This window comes from Octodon degus, unplaced genomic scaffold (genome assembly GCF_000260255.1).
Source record: "Octodon degus isolate 3935 unplaced genomic scaffold, OctDeg1.0 scaffold00011, whole genome shotgun sequence".
NCBI lineage: Eukaryota > Metazoa > Chordata > Mammalia > Rodentia > Octodontidae > Octodon > Octodon degus.
Window position 1 is genome coordinate 3,304,540 of NW_004524587.1, and position 21,045 is coordinate 3,325,584.

Consider the following 21,045-nt stretch of genomic DNA (forward strand, 5'->3'; position numbering starts at 1 on the left):
CCGCACCCAAGCCCCAAGAAGGGGGAGACGTCCCCAGAGAGCTGGTTCCACATCTTCTGCTAACAGGCACACAGAGGGCGGTTCTGCAGAGCAAGAGGCTGGTGCATGGCTGGTATTCGGCTGGGTTTCGGTCTTTTTCGGCCTCAGTCCATACAGCCCACGCCTCTCCCAGGGTGGGGCAGTACACTTGGTCCAGAGCAGGAACCAAGGAAAGCCCCCACAGACTGCCTGCACAAACCCTGCCCCTGCACATGCAGGCGTGGAAATGGTGAGCCAGACGAGGCATCCGCGCAGAATTCATAGTCAAGGGTTCTTCTTCTCTTCAGTCCAAAAGTGCAAAGAGCAATCAGCTCTAAACCAGCAGCCTTTCTTTCATTTGTCATTATGTTTCACACACAAGAAAATGTTAATGTCTAAAGATGGAAGGTGACGATGAGCACAGAGTTACACGTGTTTTTTTGGCAGCCCCGTCACCGGCACTTAGATTCACTTCTGACAGTTCTCCGAATCTAAAGACTGGTGCATCCTGAACTGTCATCTGCCTGGTGGCGAGCGATTTCACTTTGGCAGTATTTCAAAAGTAAAAGCGCTCCCTTTTTTCTGCATATTTTCGCTACCACAATGTTTCTCAAAGCCATGTACAATCCTGTGCTCCCAAGAGACACACAAAGTGCAGTGTGGAGTTCTGAATGGAAAAGTGCCATTGTTTCTGAATGTACAAGTGTTAAGAACTCAAATTCAGCTGCTAAAATCTAGGATTAGGGCAACACGGGCCCCAGCTCCTGCACAGTTTGGGTCTGGTGATTCCAAAAGGCACCTCAACTTGGTGATTCCAAACTACTTAATGATTAAAAGCTAACTGTCCCATTAGGGCATGGAAGGTGGTCCTACTCCGTGACAGTTGCTGCTCCTAGGGCAAAGCTGCTCACTTCCAAGGCTCTGGACACAGGGACTGGAGGGAACCCATGGCAGGAAGTGAACGCAAGACCCACCCAGGCGCAGGGCACTGCCAGGGACAGGGCAGGAGTCCGCCCTGGGCTGAAGTCCTGCAGCTGCCACTGACCGCCAAGTCACCCTGTGAAAGTCACTGGCCTTGTGTGAGTCTCAGTGTCCGTCCCGTAAAGGACACAAGGGTGTGGTGCCTACCAGGGAGGCTAGGGGCCCCGCCACATGGGCCCTCAGCTCTCTGCTGTCCACATGGTTTTGGGTCCATCACTTACCCTTCCCTTCCAGCCTCGTGTCCTGCTTCTGTGTGATGGCAACAACTACACAAAGGATGGCTTTGAGGACTGAAGTAGAAAAGGAGTACAGGCAGAGCATGCGTGACAACTGTGCTTAGTATGTGGCCTACAATAAGCCCCAAATCAAGGGGCTGCCACTTCTTCTTCTTCTATTTTTCCTATACTTAGTACAGGGTCTATAGGCTGTACAGGGTCTCACTACGTTGATGGAGCTCATAGTAATTCTCCTGCTTTCAGCTTCCCAAGTGCTGAGATTACAAGAGCGCACAACCACGCCCAGTCTCAACCCATCTCAGTGCGCCCTAGGGCAGGGCCAGCAAGGCAGGGCGGGATCAAATCCCAGCCACTGCGCTCTGCCTAAGCAGGCGCTTTAGTCCACTGAGCTAGCAGGCCAGCCCAGGGCTGTCACTTCTGCTGTGGTGACTGTTAGTGCCGTTCCCTCTGAAGCCGCTGCAAACACACCGGGTTAAGGACTCAGCCGTCAGCAATAAAATGCTGCTTGTTGACAACAGCGATTACAGCTCCTTTGAGGTTAACTTGGCTTCCAGGGGCCACCACCCTCTGCAGAGCCTAGGAGAGGCAGGCTTTGGCGGCCTCGCCAAATGGGTGTGAAGTAAAGGGACAAGCAGAGGAATGAATGAGGGAGGAGTCCACAAACAACCACCCCGGACCCTGCTGCTATTCCTCAAAGAGCTCTGGCCACTGTGAGCGCTGTGAAGGGCACAGAGTGGACCCGTCTGATCTGCGGGATGCCCGGGATGCCCAGCAGTGCCCGTGCATGGGCAGGACTGCACTCAGGACGGCAGCAGTCTTTAAAGATGCCCACCCGGAGTTCAGGATCAGGCCCCCAGTCACCACCAGTGAGCCTCCAAGAACAAGCACTGAGACAGTCAAAAACAGCACAGTGAGCCACCGAGGGAGTCGCAGGATCAGCATGGACGGTACCGGGGTCAGCTCTGTGCAGCGCCTTTTGATGACTTGCTCTAAGATCCCCTGCCTTCCATCCTTCATCTCCTTGGAGAACAGTAATTTGGTTGTTCCCGAGACACAGCCTAACCAAGGACACTGCTCTTCCACAGCAGAGCTCCTGGAAGCAATGTAGGTAATGATCTCAGCCTTGACTCCAGCTGCACTATGATGAACTGAGTCCTCCTGTTTTAAATCTCACCAGAAAAAATTAAGTTTATTCAGTAATGAAACATAAATGACTATGTTAAATAAGAAACCAGTATTGCTTGCCTATGTTTGAGGCCAAGTAAAAAATAAACACCTGGGAATAAACTATTATAACTCTGGTATGGCTAGGCATGGTCGCTTGCTCTAGCATGGGGTCTTCCTCCCTCTTTCTTTTTTCTTCCACTTCTACTTTTTCTCCTTCTCCCTCTCCTGCTCCTCTCTCCTCTCTCCCCTTTCCTCTCTCTACAGAAAAAGGAAGTCAGCCTGTAAAGGCCTCAAAATATGTAAGCACCACACCAAACTTTTCTCCTTCGGACATTCTGAAAGACTGAAAGAGGAGGAGGAGGAACCAGGAGCAAGCCTCTCTCTCTGCACGCAGGTGTGGAAGCACATCTGTGCACCATCTCCCATCCCCGCAGACTTTAAAAACTGGATGCTCCCATACTCTGGTTCCCAGGTCTCTGAAGTACTAGGTCACAGAGGGACTGTGTTCCTCGTGCAATGAAAATACATTTGTCCTCATATCTGAGAGGCACTGACAAAAAAGCTCTATCACCAGGCTGTATCTTACAACAGCCTAGCTTTTATTAGCCACTTTTACTAGTTTCTTAATAGTGTCTTCTTCTTTTTTTTTTAATCTGGAAAGCTGTTATTAGATTGATGACATGTCTCATAATGAGGGTGACTTGGAGTCAAGAAAGCACAGGACACCTTAACAGGGCCAATATAAATGAGCCTCCTGTGTGGACGCCAAGACAGCACCCCACTCGCGCGTCCTCCCAGTTGTGTTCATCTGATAAAGACATTACAATAGCAAGGAATGATGATCTATAACCCTCCACTGGAACACTCACACATTCTTGGCCTTGAATGCTTCAGCAAAATGCTGCACGCTCCGGAGCAGAGCAAGGTCTAGGGTCATTGCTTCTACCTTGGCTTTGTGCTGGAATGAGAGAAAATAAAAAGAAATGATAAATAACAGCAAGTTTAGTTCATGGTATCAAGTTACAGTAAATGTGTTATGGAACATGTCGGAATTCCCCTGTTTAATATTAGACGCCCAGAGAGAATATAAATCACTGGAATGAATGGAAGAGCAGGGCTTTTACTGCCAAGTTCAGGAGCATGTGAGGCTGGGATTCTGCTACATCTGCAGGGTGGGGGCTGTGCTGTGATTCTTGCAGCACGCAGAACAGGCTCCGAGGGTCTTCAAGCACACGTTATCGCCCCTCCACCTGAGTCCCTAAAAGCTATAAGGACAGAGGGCCATCAGGGACATGCCTGGAACATCCTGGGATACAGTGGACATTTTAATCTTGAGCTGCTTTCCAGCTTGCGAAATCTTTCCACAAAACTTGTATCACAATTGAAAAGCAATGAATCATTTACAGAAATATGAAAGCAGGCAAGACTTGTGTACACCAATGGGCCCTGGCTGGCCGAGGTCCTCGAGAGACCCTGGCTGAGTAATACCAGCAACTGTGGACAGGCAGGGCACTCACTGAGGATGGGATACTGACGACAGCCACTGTCCATGCAGCGTCTACCATGGGCTGGGCCTCTGCACACAGCCTCTCCGTGCTCTTGACAATGATGCAGTGCCACGCACTATTTCTTCCCCTTTTGCAAGGCAGCATCTTAGAAGAGACTATAGAGCTAACAAGGGGCCAAGGACTGACCCTGAATCAGTCAAACCCGGAACCCAAGTTCTTGGCAGGAAGCTAGGCCTGCAGAAGTCAGAATGTGACAACATCATCCTTCACTGAGCATGGTCCTTTGGTAGCCAGATCCCAAAAGACAGATCAAAAGGATGCCCCTCCGACGTGACTTGTGTTTATGGAGCACTCCCTACTTGCAGGACTGGAGGCACTTTGGGGTATGAGATGAAATATCAACCCTTCTTCAACCTACTTCCTCCAAAGGACATAAAGCCAATGATGTGGTGGAGGCTACATGTCTGCTTGGGTAGAAAGGTCTCCTTTGAAAGGGATGGCTAAACTGGGAATTGCAGTCTAGGCCGGGAAGCTTACGTAAGACTAAGGAGGATAATATGAAACCTCTAATGCTCTGACGCAGGACACAAATGGCTCTGATGAAGACAACCTCCACCCTGCCTTACTGCACAAGCTGTACGGAGATGTTTAGCGCACCTGCAGCCCATTTATCGCGGCTGCCTGTGTCCTGGGCTCCAACCAAAGCCCTAAACTTTGAACAATAAACATCAGGCGGTGGCAGCTGGTAAGCAGGCTCACTTTGGACCACTTAACATTCATGAGCCTCAGTTTCCTCACTTGTTAAAAACTGCATGGTAGTTATTTGCTCCTAGAGTTGTGAGGATGCGTGCTGAGTGCCTAACATCTTGTCTGGAAGAGAGCAGAGATTTAATACATTTACTTAGGAGGAGGCAAGATGTTTATTGTGCCAAGTTCTTGCCCTAATGCCAACTGGCAATAAAACAGTGGCCTTGGTAGGCTAAATTTCAGTGTGGAAAGAAAAACAATGTGCAAAGTTCCGCCCTGAAGACCATGGTGGTCCAGATCATGTTAGATCCTGGAGGACCTTGGTTATGTCTACCAACAGAGCCCAGTTTTAGGGAAACACTGTATAAAGTAGTACATGATTTGCCTGAAGCCCAGCAGCATCTCTGTGATAAAAGGAAGACAGACCAATACAGATACAAATTTCGGGTCTTCAGCAATAGGGGCAGATGCTCACACATGCAGATTCTGGAAAGAAAAGGAAAAGCAGCAACCTGACCCGTGAAAAATGTGCGATGCCCACAACGGAGTGTTGTGAGAGTTTCTGTTTTCTGGGATTCACAGAGCTGGGGAGAGGGGTGGTCCATGCAAGGTGAGCCTGGCACCACCCTGTAAAGAAGGAAACTGCTACCAAGACACTTGAAGGCATGTGGGTGACATCCCACCCTATGTTGACAGTTCGGGCACCCAGATGAGGAGCAAAACCCCACATTCTTTCAGTCCAAGTAGCAATATTTACCTGGTGGTTGAAAATCCCACTAAAGTACAAAGGCAGTCAGTGGTTAATCTATCCCTCATGAAAGTTCTTTCCCTCAAAGTATCTACTTGATCTGACATTCAGAGTTAGAAAACGAAAGGCCTACCAGTCTTGTCCTGCCTCCTCTGGCACTTGCCACCCTTCCCTCAGGGCAGAATGTCTCTGTCACCAACAGAATCTCATGGAAATTTGAAGGCATCACAAGAAAAGAGTCGGACATTCATGGAAGGGGACGGGGCACAACGGAGCTTGTTCCTCTCTGCCAAGGGCTATGCAGATTACATATTATAAAAATGCATATATATTCCCCCCATTGAACAGGAAGGACGTTCCCAGATGGGGACCCCAAAGCAATATTCTGAGGAAAATGACAGCAGGGCCAAGTGACCCATGCCTTCTTTTCTCTGCATCTCTTACCACTGGCAAGCTGTCTTTCCGTTCTCCCCGACTTGCTGCAAATAAAGCACAGAGCTGCCACCACCAATAAGAACAAAATCAGAACATACACATCCAGACGTAACAAGGGGTCACAAGCCATCAAGTAGTTCAACAGACTAATCCACAAGCTGTGGGTTACCAGGCTCCTGGGGATAGTGATTCAAGCCCACGCACCATTACTCAGGTAATTCTCCTGCCTTGGATATCAGGTTTCTGGTTTCTGCTATAGACCCTGAAAAATGCAGAGAAACTCTGCAAAACAGCGAGTCCAGGGGCAGGGCAGCACGGCTCTGGCAATTAGGACATGTGTATGTGTTTATGACTGCGCCTCTGTGTGTGCTGCGGATGGAACTGTCTAATAAAGTTACCCGTTTTACAGAAATGCTTAGCACGGCATAGGTTTTTAAGTGGAAATGTCGTGACTAAAAGACTACAAACAGAACCCTTTTATCAGGAGGGAGCTGCTGACTGCTACAGATTTGCCCTGCCCAAGCCAGACCTCCTGTGGGCCCGCTAGTGAATCTGTGACCGATTGTAATTCATCGTCTTGGTTTAGTTCAATGAACTTGCTCTTGTTAACTTTTTCTGAAACTAATGAGAGCTTTACAAGGAAAGGTCGCAGAACAGAAGGTGCCCTGGCACTCCTGAGCCAGCCTCACCCGACAGCACCACCTTACCTGTGGACCGCACATTACCAAAACCTGAAAGCCAACCCTGGTGGTAACTGACTGCACCAGTCTAACGTAACAAGGGCTTTGCCAGTTTGAAGATGTATTCATTTCCTTTCCTTTGCTTCATATATCTTTGTACATAATTCAATGGCACTTTGTCATGTGTACCGATGTGTGTAACATGATGAAGCTCAAGATACAAAACTGATCCATTATTACCAAGAAGCCCACAACTTTTATTAACTGCTGCTTCACTTAGCACATGGCATCTGAAACATGAAAAGTTTGTGTCTCATTTGGGTCAGATTTTGCTCTCTGGGTTGACAAAAGTAGCGCACACACACACACACACACACACACACACACACTATGCTCTTATAGCATGGAACAGTCAACAAGATGTGGTCCGAATTCTTCAGCGTGGTTAGCAAGACCTCCTGTGTCACTCAGGATGTGCCTCTGCAGGCAACAACCCCAATTCACCAAGCCTTCAAACAACCCAGGACTGTAACTGCTCAAGCTCCGTGATCACAAGTTGGTGGGTCCCACGCACTGCAGTGAGCCATAGGCCCCACAGATGGAGCCAATACTGTGGGCAGCCTCCACAGTGCTGGCAAGGAAATGCAACGGGTTGTGAATGGCTCCTTAAAGGTCTCCACGGGGCAGTGACAGGTGTGGCTTCTGCCCAGGTCTCACTGGCAAGTCCAGCCTTGTGCCTGGCTTCCAGAACTGCACTTCTTTTGCACTCAGGAGAGAACTGAAGATACATACTGAAGAACGGAAATGACTAACACACACACGGTCATCACTTGGCCCCGTTAGTCCTTCCAGGCTTATTCTGAGCCATTCTCTCCTTCCAACTCATATTAATTTTAGAAAAATTTAAAAAAGACAGATGAATAGAGAAACACAGCAAAGACAGCATCTGAAACACCAGCACCCTAAAACTTATACCACATATCCCCTTGCCCCTCCCTTTGTACCTACCCATCTCTCTTCCTACCTACCTGCCTATCCACCTGCCTTTGTTTAACATAAGGAACTTCAAACTGAGCACATTAAATCTTGAAAGAAAATGCATCTTTCAACCCTTCCTCAAATCCTCACAGTTCCCTCTAATCACACCAGTACGCAAACTGAACATCTCAGGCAAAATAGGAATGTTAATGTACCGTAATTTATGTATACAGATGCTACGACCCAGCATTTTGAAACACCCGCACAGGTGGCATCACACACCTGGAGCATCAGGCAACTTCTCTGGAGCTCGGAAGCCCACCTGCTCCAACACCAGGGCTCAGCTGGAAAGGCAGTTCGTAGCCTGCCTGGGGCTTAGAGGTTTCTGGGGCATGGCTGCACTTTCGGCCCTCAACTCCTCATGCCTGTCCTTCCTGGAGTTCTAAAAGCTGCAGGACACTCCAGGGTTGGTCAAGGCAGCACCACAGGGGTTGCTTGTTGTTGTCATGCAACAGTGATCTTCAGCACCCTTTTATGACTATAAATTAGCCAAGTATGATTCAGATGTGATACTGCCAGAAACCAAAGGGACCATTTGGGGAGTATGCAGTGTTTAAGGAGAAAAACAGTGGCTGGGGAGATGGCTCAGTAGAATAAGTGCTTGCCTGGCAAGCACAAGGGCCTGAGTTCAATCCCTGGTTCTGCCAAAAAATAAAAAATAAAAAAATAAAGAGAAAAGCAGGAGGACATCGTCATTTTTAGCAGAGACTGCAGAGCCAGACTGACCTGGAGGCACAGCTCAGTATGACCACAAGGCTGGCAACAGAAGGCCAGGGACGCTCTGGGCTTCAGCTGCCTTATTTGACAATGGGCACAATGACATTTGCTTTACATGGACACAAACTCTATTCTCTTATAGTGAACCTAAGGTCTGCGGGTTGCAGGGGCTCTCTGAATATGATCAGAAGGTCACTATCAAAGTGTAATGCCGGGGCTGGTGAGATGGCTCAGTGGTCTAATGCACCTACTTAGAACAAGCTTAGCAAAGCACAGGGACCGCGGTTCAATCCCCCAGCACCACATGCCAGCCGGCCCCACCCCCTGGTGGGCTGAGCTGGCCACACACACACACACAAATTAAAAAAAGTGTAATGCCTGCTGCTTTTCAATAACAGTGCATGGTAATTTTACAAGCTTAACATAACCAGCTCAGGGGAAGTTTCAATAGTTCCACTGTGAAGGATGGCACAGAACCCAGAGGAAAAAGCAGAGGCTCCACAAATACCCTTGAGGGCATGATGTCCTCTTGTCCAAATTTAGTGAGGGTTCTGGAACCAAAGGTGTTGAGTAAAGCCATGGATTCAAATGCTGCCTAGGTCTGAATCAGGTCCAGTACCTACCAGCTGCACAAGTTAGCTCTTCTCGTGTACTCAGGGCTGTCCTCAGTAGGATGGGAATAATAATAATAATAATAATAATAATAGTAATAATAATAATAATAATAATAATAATAGCAGCTCAGGAGAGGAGGAAAAATGTGGAATGCACTACACATAGTACCTTGCACCTGAGAAGAGTCTGCAGAGAGCGCTGCAACAGCCCCACCCTTTTCAGACAGGGCCGCACAGATCATCACTAGCGGACGGGAACAATTTCAGAGCAGTGAGCAGCACCCCTCTACAGAACAACAGCCTGTGGGGGGAGTTACTGCTGTCCACCCATCCCACAGACAGAGAAGCTAAAGCTCATAGGCTCTTACTGGACATCACCCAAACAATACCCAAAAGGGCCACAATCCAACCCAAGTCATGATTTGTATCACTCTTTCATACTCTAAACTGCACACAAAATCCATCCCTGCTTTTAACCATCTCCTTCCATGGCCCTGAAAGAGGTCCACGGCAGCCAGAACCAAGCTTAGGAAAGACCACCAGATATGCAACTCCATGGGCCTTGGGCAGCATTCGGCTTGCTCCTGAGGTCAACAGGGGGGAGGACGTTCACTACTGCCAGTTCATTTAGTCACTCAGTTACTAACACTACCTCTAAAGATAAACCCACTGCTCATAGATTCCACCACCTTTACTTCTTTTCTTTATTCTCCATCATTGTAACACATCAAGGGAATAAATAATAGGTATACCTTGCTTACCAACAACAGGACGGCCAATGAAAAAGACAGCATGCCCTTGAAAAGCTCAATATGAATAATGCCAGCGATTGAATCTATAAAGTCCTAATTTATTATAAAATGCCTGCCAATCACCTGGGATGGTATGGATGAGTCCACCCCACCCTCCTATTTCTCTGTGTAATGAACCCAGAGTATTTGCTGTGGGGGCTGAGCTGCTAGGTGGTATGGAAGACGCTAAGGAAAATTGCATAACCTTGCTTCAAATTACTCTGGTCTAGTATTTGGGCTTTATATTCTCCACCAAAAAATCCCCACAACTACTTATGTCTCCCTGAATGGCAGGTGGGGGAAGCTCTTCCTGATGTTGCTCTGAAATCATCATCACTAAGTGGGGCAAAAAGAGGAGCAGACCTCTTCAGGGGTTGAAAGAACCACTGAGGACCTTGGAAGCATTCAGTGTGGGAAAAGCTCAGCCTGCAACACACCCAGGAAACCTGACTCTCATCCTAGGTGATCCCTCATACCCAACTGGAGAAGCAAGACAAATTGTTGTGGTGAATGAGCAACTCTGTAACCTTGTTTCAAAGTGCCAGTCTCTGCAGACCTCAGAGCTATGTGCCTATCATTTCTTATGCTTGGGGAGCTTTATTCATGGGTCCCCCTAAAAGAAACTCATTTACTTATATTCATTGATATTAAAAGCACCTATGATGTGCTTGGTGATACTTTTTCATTCACTGGTAATATGAAAAAATCTTTCAAAGTATGTACAATCTCTCTCATTTTACAGAAGGGAAAACAGGTGGGTGGACATTAAGGTGACACAGCTGATAAAGATATAGGCTTTCACCCAAGGTGTAGTCAGTTCCAAAGCCCGTCCCAAGGCTCGTGTCATGCTGGGGATGCCACTCTGCGTTGTATCTCTGTCTTCTATTCCTCAACACATAACACTAAGAAGCTACAAAGAAATTAACACCATCGATATATTCTTGTTTGTGTCTATTTTATATCATATTTATTTTATGTGCTTAGAATTTACAATGGCGATGTTATTGCTGGAAGGAAAATGGCACAAAGGCAATAATCTATATTCAGAGCTTATCACTAATGGCACCCCGCAAATTCTAATCCAATGGGCCTTAATTGGATTATGCTGATGTCTCTCACTCTTCCTCTTCACGGACTCTCAGTCCTGGTTTTATGTTCTGAAACCTTAAACAGGAGCTGTCACATTTACAACAGCAAGAGCCATGAGTACTGAGTATATTATTGACATGACATTATTCACTGGACTACAGTGGAGATCTAACTGCACTGGTTTAATAATTTATCAATATGCTATGCGGGGCTTCATAACACTAATTTCTCTGGTATTATTTAAGTGATGTTAATGGTAGCAAAGGATGGCAGCATCTTCCCTGGGAAATGCATGAGGAGACCGATGCTTTCGTTGATGTGTGATTCTTGTCACAAATCTTTCGAACAAACCCCTGCCAGTGACAACAGCATGTCTGATGGGGAGTTTGCCTATTCTGGCTGAGTCCTAAGAGGAGCAGCATCACTGGTGAGTGTGCTTTCCTCCTTCTTTCCAGAAAAGGATGAGTTTGAGAGTGTCATTCCTGGATCTACACATTTTACCAGCCCATAGGACACTATACTTTGTATAAGAAAACATTCTGAGAGAAGAGTCTACATTTTGAAATAAAGAACTACATCAAAATGATCTCTGATGAAGCCTAAGTTTCCCTGAAAACCTTTGGAGCACAGGTTTTGGGTCTGCCATTCATAACCTTGAAATCAGCCATCAAATATCTCCTCAGTCGCAAGTCCCAAATAAGTACTTCTGCAGCTCCCTGACAAAACACCCAAACAGCTCTAAGCAGAAAATCACAGCAACTCTTTATTATGTACAAGCCCAAAGCTTTGCATTTTACCTCTGTTGGTAGAAGTCCATTTATAAAATAACCGTATCAATATCTATAGGTAATTTTGAGGTTGTTCAAGGAGAAATTATACCAGATAATGGGTGATATAATTTGGTGCATGAGTTACGAGCCATGTTAAGCAGAACTATTAAAAATGGCTAGACAGTAATTGGCAATATTTTGCACTCTGGATAAAAAATGCTTATCTTGCCAGAAACTAACAAGAGAGTGAAAATATTCCAAAACCTTCCAATTTCCCTCCATGCAATGTATTCACTTTGCAGCTTAAAAACAGCTTAAGAGAAGACAGCGCAGGAGCAGGAGCTTGGCAGTCAACAGGATCGTGCATTTGCACCTTGCTATTGAAGAAAGGCTTTTTTCATAGTGAATTTTTCATTCTAATGTAAGCGATGATTTACGTTAACTATAGGTAAAACATGGTCACATTTTCCTGAAGGACTGCAGCAAGTAAAGAGTGGTACATAAGTTGAAGCGTAAAAGCTTTCTCTGTCATAATATTTATTATAATGGCATATAAAATAGCCGAAATAAATAATAGATGACTAAAGGTAAATTCATATGATAAAGAATCCTTCAGCAGACACCATTACTTTTGACTGCTCCACTTTTATACACAGTTGAAGACTCTTAATAAACATCCCTCTATCATATGTAAGTACTGGAAGCATCAGAGATGTGCTTAAGAAGCGACATACAGGACATCAGCTAATTTACTGTATAATTACATTCACAACAGGAACAGTCTATATATTGTGCATATTTAATAGCTGTGTTCTTAAAGAAACTTACTAAGCACTGGAACCTCCCCCTTCAGTGAGTTGCTAACGAAAGGAAAGATCAGTACTGTTCTCCACCCTAAACCACGGATGCCCTGTTGCAAACACAGAGATCTGGGCCTCTTGGTTAGCTAGTGAAAGGTCCAGAGCGGTTGAGTGGAGGAGAAAGAGCAAAGCAAGATGCCTGCTGTGATTTAGAGGACTGTACATTCTAGCTGAAGAACGTAGGAAGTTGGCAATAATCTCAAATAGCAGGATCTTTTGTGCAGCCTTCGGAATGGAGGCATCCTTCACTGTGAGCAGGGGCCACCTTGGAGTTCTCAGCCCATGGCCAGCTGACACCCCAGCTGACATCCGGCAGGACCTGGGGGCATGTCTGGTGTCACAGCTTCCCATGTGGTTATGGGCAGATAGTAGGTGGAGGCCAGGGATGCTGTAGACATCCTTCAGTGCACAGACACCCCCCCACACACACACACGTGCCTGGGCCCACCTGTCAGTACTGCTGAGATTGTCTGTGAGTGACTGCAGAGATGAACCTAGATTCACCACTTCAGCTACTTAAGTTCACCTTTACTGGTAAAAATAAAAGTGGGTCATGGAAGAGAGTACCATCATGCAGAAGTGTAAATATATAAAGGGAAAACGCTCACAAGCTGCACCTCCCCAAGGAAAGCTGTTAAGAGGGCCACTCAAATTCCTCATAGCACTATGCATTTGCTACCCACACCAAAGCACCCCTAACTCCTCCTACAAACACAATGGCATGGCTCACACGTTGCTTTACAGCCTGCTTTTTCCCATAAATACCTAATTAAAGACTCCATCTAAATAGAGTTCTTGCCCCATATTTTTCCACCACTTTAGTGTGTTCAGTGCACTGTAGGGATGCTGGATCATTACTAATAATGCCCCTCCTTCGGCACTAGCTTTGCAAACTTTTACTTAAGTTCTCAGTTCCATAGATTCCCACCTGTGCAAACATGAGTTACAAAAGAAAAGTGTCCTCCTTCGGGTTGATATCCATGAAAAGCACCTCGGTGTCCTGTAGGGGCTGCCTACTGATTTTCATGCCCTTAATGTTATCATCTGTTACTGTCTGTTTTTCACCAGTGAAACCAATGCTACCAGACATGCACTTTGTGATGTATATTTTCTTCTACACAGTAATCCCCGGAAGTGGAACTGCTGCTAGGTCAAGGGATAGCCATATTTTAAATTTTGACAGGTATTTTTTTGGCTGGGTGTCCTCCAAAAAGGTGACTCCAATTTCCAGTCCTAAGAATACCATGGAACACAATGAAGGAAAACCAAAACAACACATTGGCACTGACAGTAAATTAAAAAGTACAGCTCGGGCTCTCTATCTGGAATACTTGCTGAACAGTGAGTAGCACAGTGCAAGTTTTCAAGGCAGGCTGTACAACCGAATGCCTGTACAATGAGCCCCTGCACACGCGGGCAAGTCCTAAGTAGAAATGGAAGTAGCCTAGCACTAATGGCAGCCATGAGTTCACCTAAGCCACTTGGAGATCCAGGAGCCTCCGCCGCTGGCACAGTGCCTGAGAAGCTGGCCACACTGCCTGGCAGAGAGACCAGCTCAACGCAGAGCAGACAGTGAACGTAACAGGGCCATCGCGCTTGAGGAGCAGCCGTGGCCATTTTCACAAATAAGTGTGAAGAGGCTCTGCAGAGGCAAGGCAGGATGTCCAACAGATGAACTTAAGAATGTTCCGAAGAGGATTTCTGCTTAGAAGCGCACCTGCCTGGCAGTTTCTCAAAGGCTCTCACCACTTACAAAAACAGAAGATGGGAACTCAAACCACACCTTCACCAAAGGATGGGTCATGGGCAAGTTACAGCCAAGGTGTCCACACAGGGCAGATCAGCTGCACCACCAAATAAATCTCACTTACAAATGAATTGGAGAAGAAAGTGAAAGAGCAGGAACAAGGAGGACATGTTTTATGGGAAGGAGGAATTCACTGAGCCACTAAATCACATAAGGCGATAATGGCGAACCTTTTAGGGTCGAAGTGCTCGGGGTGCAGCTCAAAACCCAACCATTTATTGCAAAGCACCAATAGTGCGACTAAACCTGAAAACTGGATGCTCAGCTACACGGAAGGGAAGGTGGGATGCCGAGAGGACTAGCGCACATGCAGACAGAGAGGGCCACGGGCTCGCCACGCTGATGGAGGGTCTCCTTTTGTTGATTACAATGATACTGAATAACTATACTGTGTAAGCGAAAGCTTAGATGAGATTTATGGTAACATTTCAAGAATAACAGAAAGAAAGGAGGAAGGGAGGGAGATGCGGAGAGAAGCAGAGAGGCAAGAAGGAAAGAAAGGAGAGAGGGAGGAGGGGAAGCAACAGTAAGAAGGAAGAATCCATACCAGGAGCATCAGGGGAGGGGAAAAAAAGATGTGCAGAATGCCTGAGATATAAAGAAATTCAAACAATCCACAATGTTGGAATCAACCAATCCAAAAATATGTCCAGCAAATTTAAGTATAACAATAAAAAAGAAAAAAAAAAGATGGTAGGAAACACACACACACACACACAGAATGAAACACAGAAATTAGTACAAATATCAGTATCTGTAAGAAACAGAACGGGCTTTTAAATCTACACATTAAAAAGCAGAAAGTCATAGGTGACAATTTTAAAAGCTGGCTCTATGATATAAAAAAGCTGCAGTGCAGACTGAAGGAAACAGCCATCCTGTTCTGCAGCATGGGACGGCCATGAGGAGCAGAAGCTTGGACAGAAATGTCACTGATCCTGCCTGTGCCAGCCTGAGGCGGGCATCTAGGTTCCCACCAATGGTGTGGGGAAGTCTCCCACTGGGGTTGTTCCTCCAGGGAACTGGGTCCCGTACTGGCTTCCTCCTGCCAGGAAACACATGTCATTTACAATGGTTCCTAGGGACTCCAGAGGCACTAGATAAAAGGAAGCCAGATACTTTACTCACCACATGGACAAAAGCCACCTGTGGATCAGGGACACTCATGTGGCCTGTGTCATACACTGAGAGGCATTTGGTGAAACCATCCTCTGTCCTAACTTGAAGGGTGGCTCTAACTCCTGCCAAGCTGAGGCTCTGGGAAGCAGCAGGGACATCAGCATGCTCTGCCTGCTCCCTGCTTTCTTCAAGACAGTACACAAGAGAGGAGAGCTTGGGAAGGAAAAGTGGCTCAGGTTGAAAGCAGAAATGGAAGTTAGACATTATACACTTGAAAACGCCAATAGATCCAGGAGCCCGAAGACCATAAAAAAGGCCTGGGAAAAAAAAATTTTGAGAGTCAATCACCCAGGACAACTTCAGAGTAAATTTGACTAATTCAGCCCAGTAGCAAATACAGGGTTAAGGATGCTACTCTTCAACCCATCGCCATTATTTTAGAAGGCCTTGTGGTAGCTGCTACCAAGTTCAGAAGGAAGGAGGGAGGAGGGAGGGAAACAGACACACAGACAGACTGAGATTCATGATGATAACAAATTAAAAAATAGACAAACTTGAGATTTATGTTTAGGAAACAGTGTGACGATTACACACAGATGAACTGGGAAGCAATATTTGACTACTACGAAGACTAGCAAGGCACTTACTGAATGGAAAATCTTACCATCAAAGCCTGTAATTATCAAAAACAAAAATCTTTTGAATTCCCACCAGGATCCATGGTGCATCCTTGTAATCTCAGCACTCTGGGAGACAGAGGCAGGAGGACTTCAGGTTCAAGACCAGCCTGGACAACTTAGCAATTTAGCAAGATCTTGTCTCAAAATTATATATATATAATATATATATGAATGTAGCTCAATATGATGTGTTCAATCCCCAGAACCACCCCATCAAAAACATCCTACAATCCCCAACCTCACAGCAGCAGCCCCAGGAGGTATTGTCCTGTCCTGCAGACCCAGTCATACAAGGCAGGTAGGTGGTGGTGGTAGGACTATGACATACTAGACTCCCCTCCAAAGGACTTGTTCGTTCATTTGTTCTTTCCTTCTTTTTTTTTCTATTTTAGTACAGGGTCTACAGTCTACAGGGTCTCACTACACAGATGGGACTCGTAGTGATCCTCCTGTTTTCAGCCTCCCAAGTGCTGGGATTACAGAAGCATGCCACCACACCCAGTCTCAGTGGCCATCTCAGCAAGCCCCAGGGGTGGGGCCAATACAGCACGTAGGAGATCAAACCCGGGTCCCTGGACTTGTTCTTTTTTTTATTATTATTAATTTTATTGAGGAACAAATAGCAATGAGACAATTTCAAAACCGATTAATTATTGAAACTGTTTCAATAATTAATACATTGCATATTGTTGTCTTCATAGTGGTTATTCATAGTACAAGATGTAGACATGATATCCTGTCCAAACACTATTAGTACAAATCTTTCTTCTCATTGAATTAAGAGAAAGTAGCTGTATATCTATCCTATTTTGTATATACAGATACAAAATGGTCCTTCATTTGTATCCTCTTTTTTGTTTAGTTTTGTCAAAGATGGGTATTCCATTGCCATTTAAATATTGTAGGTACGTGAATTCAGCACAATAATCCAATATAGTCCAGTAGTCCATAATAGTAGTGGGTTATCCGTAGGACTGTCAATGTCAGAAGTTGCTGACTTGAGCCATTTATAGCTCAGCATGTTAATATGGCTTTACTTTTCTGTCAAGCCCCCTACAGGCCACCAGGAGTCTGTCTCCAACTGCCATGGAACAGGGTATTTCCAGTTCTTCTCTTAAATAAAACAGGAGGTTTTATTGCTAATATTCTGCCTCTAATTTACCTCTACCAGATCAGGCTACAGTGGGGGCTGCAGGCCTGCAGGAGAAGCTGCTTTTCTTCACGTCAGAGTCCTTAAGGAACCATGTGTGGCCACAAGGGAAACTCAAGGTTTCCCCCTGTACAGCAGTAGCAGAATGGGGTCTTCTCTGTCTGGGAAGCAAGAAGCAGAAAGGACTCGGTATCCAGATGGAAGGACTGTACCAGAGCCCACTCGCTCCTCCCCAAGCCCAGGGCCTCCTCTGCCTGGGGACTCAGCAATTCCAGGTCTTGCTCACAACTGTCAGTGGAGGAAGTATAGTGCATGCACCCCACAAGGGTCACGAAGCTCCCAACAGTCTCACCCCACTTGCAGGGACTCTGGATCAGAAGAAGCACTGTCCCATGAGCTAGAAATAAATTAATATCATGTTAAGGCATGAAAATAACTGGGAACTATTGTTGCCAGCAGGCAGCACTGCCTGACGTTGTAAGATAGGTGAGTAAAACAAATACTGGAAAAATGAAGCTTTAAGGATGAAAGAAGCAGAATGGGAAAATGTTGAAAGTAGATGAAGCAATATTAACATAAATAAAAGTAAAATACTACACCTAATCAACAGACCAGAGACCAAAATGGACAACTGTGTAATAGGAGAAAAAATTACACAAGGAGACATAACAATCATGAATTTGCCTTTGTCAAACAACATAGCCTTAAAGCATGGATGAATTCAAAAAGTTTCAGAAGATGTTAGCAATTTATGTTGGCACAAGGAAGATAAAGTCAACAAAGCAGTCAGATGAAATGGTTAACAGGCTCGATGTAAAAGAGCTACAGAACCCTACATGCAGAAAATACACAATTTTTTAGTTACAGTCTTGAAATTAACCGTCAGCCAAGCACAAAGGTAAATGTCAACACATGTACTCGCCACTACATGGGTCAAACAGTCTTACAAGGACATAAGTTAGAAACTGAAAAGAAAAGATTTTCACTGAAAAAAATGTTGAGAAAGTTGTGTCTGTTTGTTGAGAGTCAAGAGTCAGGAAATAAAAGCAGAAGAAAACCTCAGTGTAAGAGTTTTACATTTGCCTGAGTTACACAGAGCAAGGACGCGGATGCTGGCGCACTGCAGCTGTGGGCGGGTGACTGCGTGTTCTGCGGAGTTATCCAGGTGTGTACAGATCGGCTCACACGCTCTGAGCATGAGGACGAGTCATAATGCCAGTTGAAGCACGGATAACACTCAAGAAAACAGTAATGAGCGTCATAGCAAGATACAAAGGAAGAAAAGACAACAAGTTAGGAAGACGTCATAATAAAGTCTCAGAAAATAAGCCGACTTCTGAACATTACCCAAACCAAGAAATAAAAATTACTTAATAGGAATTCATGTTGGCCACCAGCCAGCTGTTACCAGTGCTGTAGTCCAAGTACTCTGGGAGGCCCAGGCAGGATCGCGTTCCTAGCCCAACTGGGCAGTATGGCGACTTGTAAGGCCGTGACTCAGACTTTAAAATGAAAAGAGCATAGGATGTAGCTCAGAGTAAAGGTCTTAGGTTCAATCCACAGTAACAAAAATAGTGAGTATAAAAAGCCATCTCCTGTAGTACATACATCCCATTGAGACAGAAAATAAAAATAACAACAACAAAGTGAGAAAAATTAGAAAGCAGTTATATACAAAAGGCTGCCAACCACACACACACACACACACACACACACACACACACCTAGAAGGACTCTAGAGGAATTGAAACCCATAGCCCAGAGGATAAAGAATAGAATTGGCCCCCAAGAAAATAATCAGTTATAATGAGAAATCTACATCTGCTTCCAGGCTATATAGAAAGCAGACCAAAAAAAAAGCATAATAAAGACATAAAAAGTAAAAAGACTGAGAACACAACTCCATCCTGACAAGTAGACACACATGAGAAAGAGGCAAGAACTGGAAAACAAGGACCAAAAAGGCCATAGAGCCCTAAAAACAGCACACTCGACACCGACGAAATCCCCGGGGCATCACAGGCTCTCCTGTGCCTTCTCTTGCCCTACCACAAAGTAAACCCTGTTTAGAAAGTGGTGTTCACCCCAGGGAGGAACAGCAGCAGCGCAGCCGGGGCTCACACGGCACCCCTACCCACGGGCTGCTGTCCAGCACACGTGGGCACGCGGACACACCCCTAAGCCCCTTCCCCACACTGCAAAGCACACGATGTCACTCTCACACTTTTCATCAGTACTGCTTGTGGTGTGCAATGATTACGTGAATCGTATGTGTTTGGGTCCATGTGGCCTGCTCGTTCTTCCTTTCTGCCCCCTCCCCTCCCCGCAGGCCTCCTGGCTCCTTCCAACACTGGTTTGCTTTCCATGTGCAAAAGCGCCATTTCTAATTTTTTCAGCAACTTTCTTTTTCGATTTGTTTTCCCTTCCTTTTTTCCCCCCTGCCTCCACCTCTTGTTCCCCTCCCTCCTGGAAATGTATCACTCAACTTCCTATTACCTTTCTTTAAGTGCTCTCATTATCTGTATTGGGGTTTCTCAGATAAGAAAAACCATGTGCGGTACAAACTCATGTGTCTGAGTTATCTCACTCAACATTCTGGTACCAAGGTATCTCCATTTTCCTACAAATGCCAAGTTTATCCTTCTTTATGGCAGAATAGTATTCCATTGTGTGAAAACAGCACATTTCCTTTTCGCACTCATCTACTGATGGGCATACAGGCTGCTTCCAAGGCTCAGCCATTATGGGTGGGGTGGCTGTTACAGTGAGCATGCACGTGTCCATGAAATACAAAGTCTTTAACTCTCAGGAAGATGCTTAGAAGGGGGATGGCTGACTCCAGCGGAATCTCTACTTTTAGTTTTCTGAGGACTGTCCATGCTGAGTCTATAATTGTTTTATGAGTTTACGCTCTCACCTGCAATGTAGAAGGATTCCTGTCTTGACGTGCTCTTGCCAGGGTGATGGCCATTCTTCTGCAGTGAGACGGTACTTTAGTGTGGATTTAACCTACGTTTCTCTACTGGCCAGGCAAATAAGCAGACATTTCTCAAAAACGTAGAGGTGGCCAATAAATAGAAAAGTAGACAATATCATTTTGCATCTTGCTAAGGAGTGAGGTGAGACACAGAAATCAATGTCACGAGCTTGCAAAAATCCCATGCTGCCAGCTGCAGTCATTCCCCTTACCACATTAGGGCCACTGCTATACACACCTATATGTAAAAGCAATGTCCTTTTTTGGTTTCTGCTCACTTTTAAGGTACTGGGAATTGGATCCCAGGCCTTCGCACTGAGCTACATTACCATCCCTGCTTGAATTTGTTATTTGGCTACAAGGTCTCGCTAAGTGGCTCAGCTGCCCAGTAAGCTTAAACTTGCTAGCCACCTGCCTCGACTTCCCAGACTGCTGGGGTGACAGGGGTGCACCGTCACTCTTAGCTTCTGTGTTTTGGTATAAATTATATTTATCTGGAGTTGTGTATCTGTTCCTGAGTCCTCCTTCAGAGACAGACCTTTCTGGAGAAATGAACCCCCTAACAGGATGCGGAATGCTGCCTGTGCACTTTGCCCAGATAACAACAGCAGGGCAGCCTAGCCTCTGAGGACAGGGGCAGCTGTCTGCATATGGCCGGCTCTGGCCAGGTGCGCTGCCCACTCCCTCAAATGCATCCTGTTCAACTCTAGAGCTACCAGGGTGCTTTCACCACTTAATTCCCCAGTTCTCTACATGGACTTGTCATTTTGTAGCGGGGAGCAGGGCTCTGCCAAGACGCTACACAGCTGGTATCTCTAGTCTTTTCCTGTTTCTCCTGGGGCTTCCCGTATCAAATACATATTTGAGTATAAAACTCTTGAGTCCAAGGTTAGACAACAGTATCTTTTTTTTT

At 45.8% G+C, this 21,045-nt stretch overlaps 1 protein-coding gene across 1 annotated transcript in view; it reads right to left on the reverse strand.

The window, feature by feature from the left end:
• The window catches only part of Wwox (WW domain containing oxidoreductase), a 961,447-nt gene that overhangs the window by 699,147 nt on the left and 241,255 nt on the right, over positions 1–21,045 (reverse strand). The window contains exon 6 of the mRNA XM_004625768.2: positions 3,272–3,360. Within this exon, the coding sequence (XP_004625825.1) occupies positions 3,272–3,360 (89 nt within the window). The remainder of the gene's footprint in view (positions 1–3,271; positions 3,361–21,045) is intronic.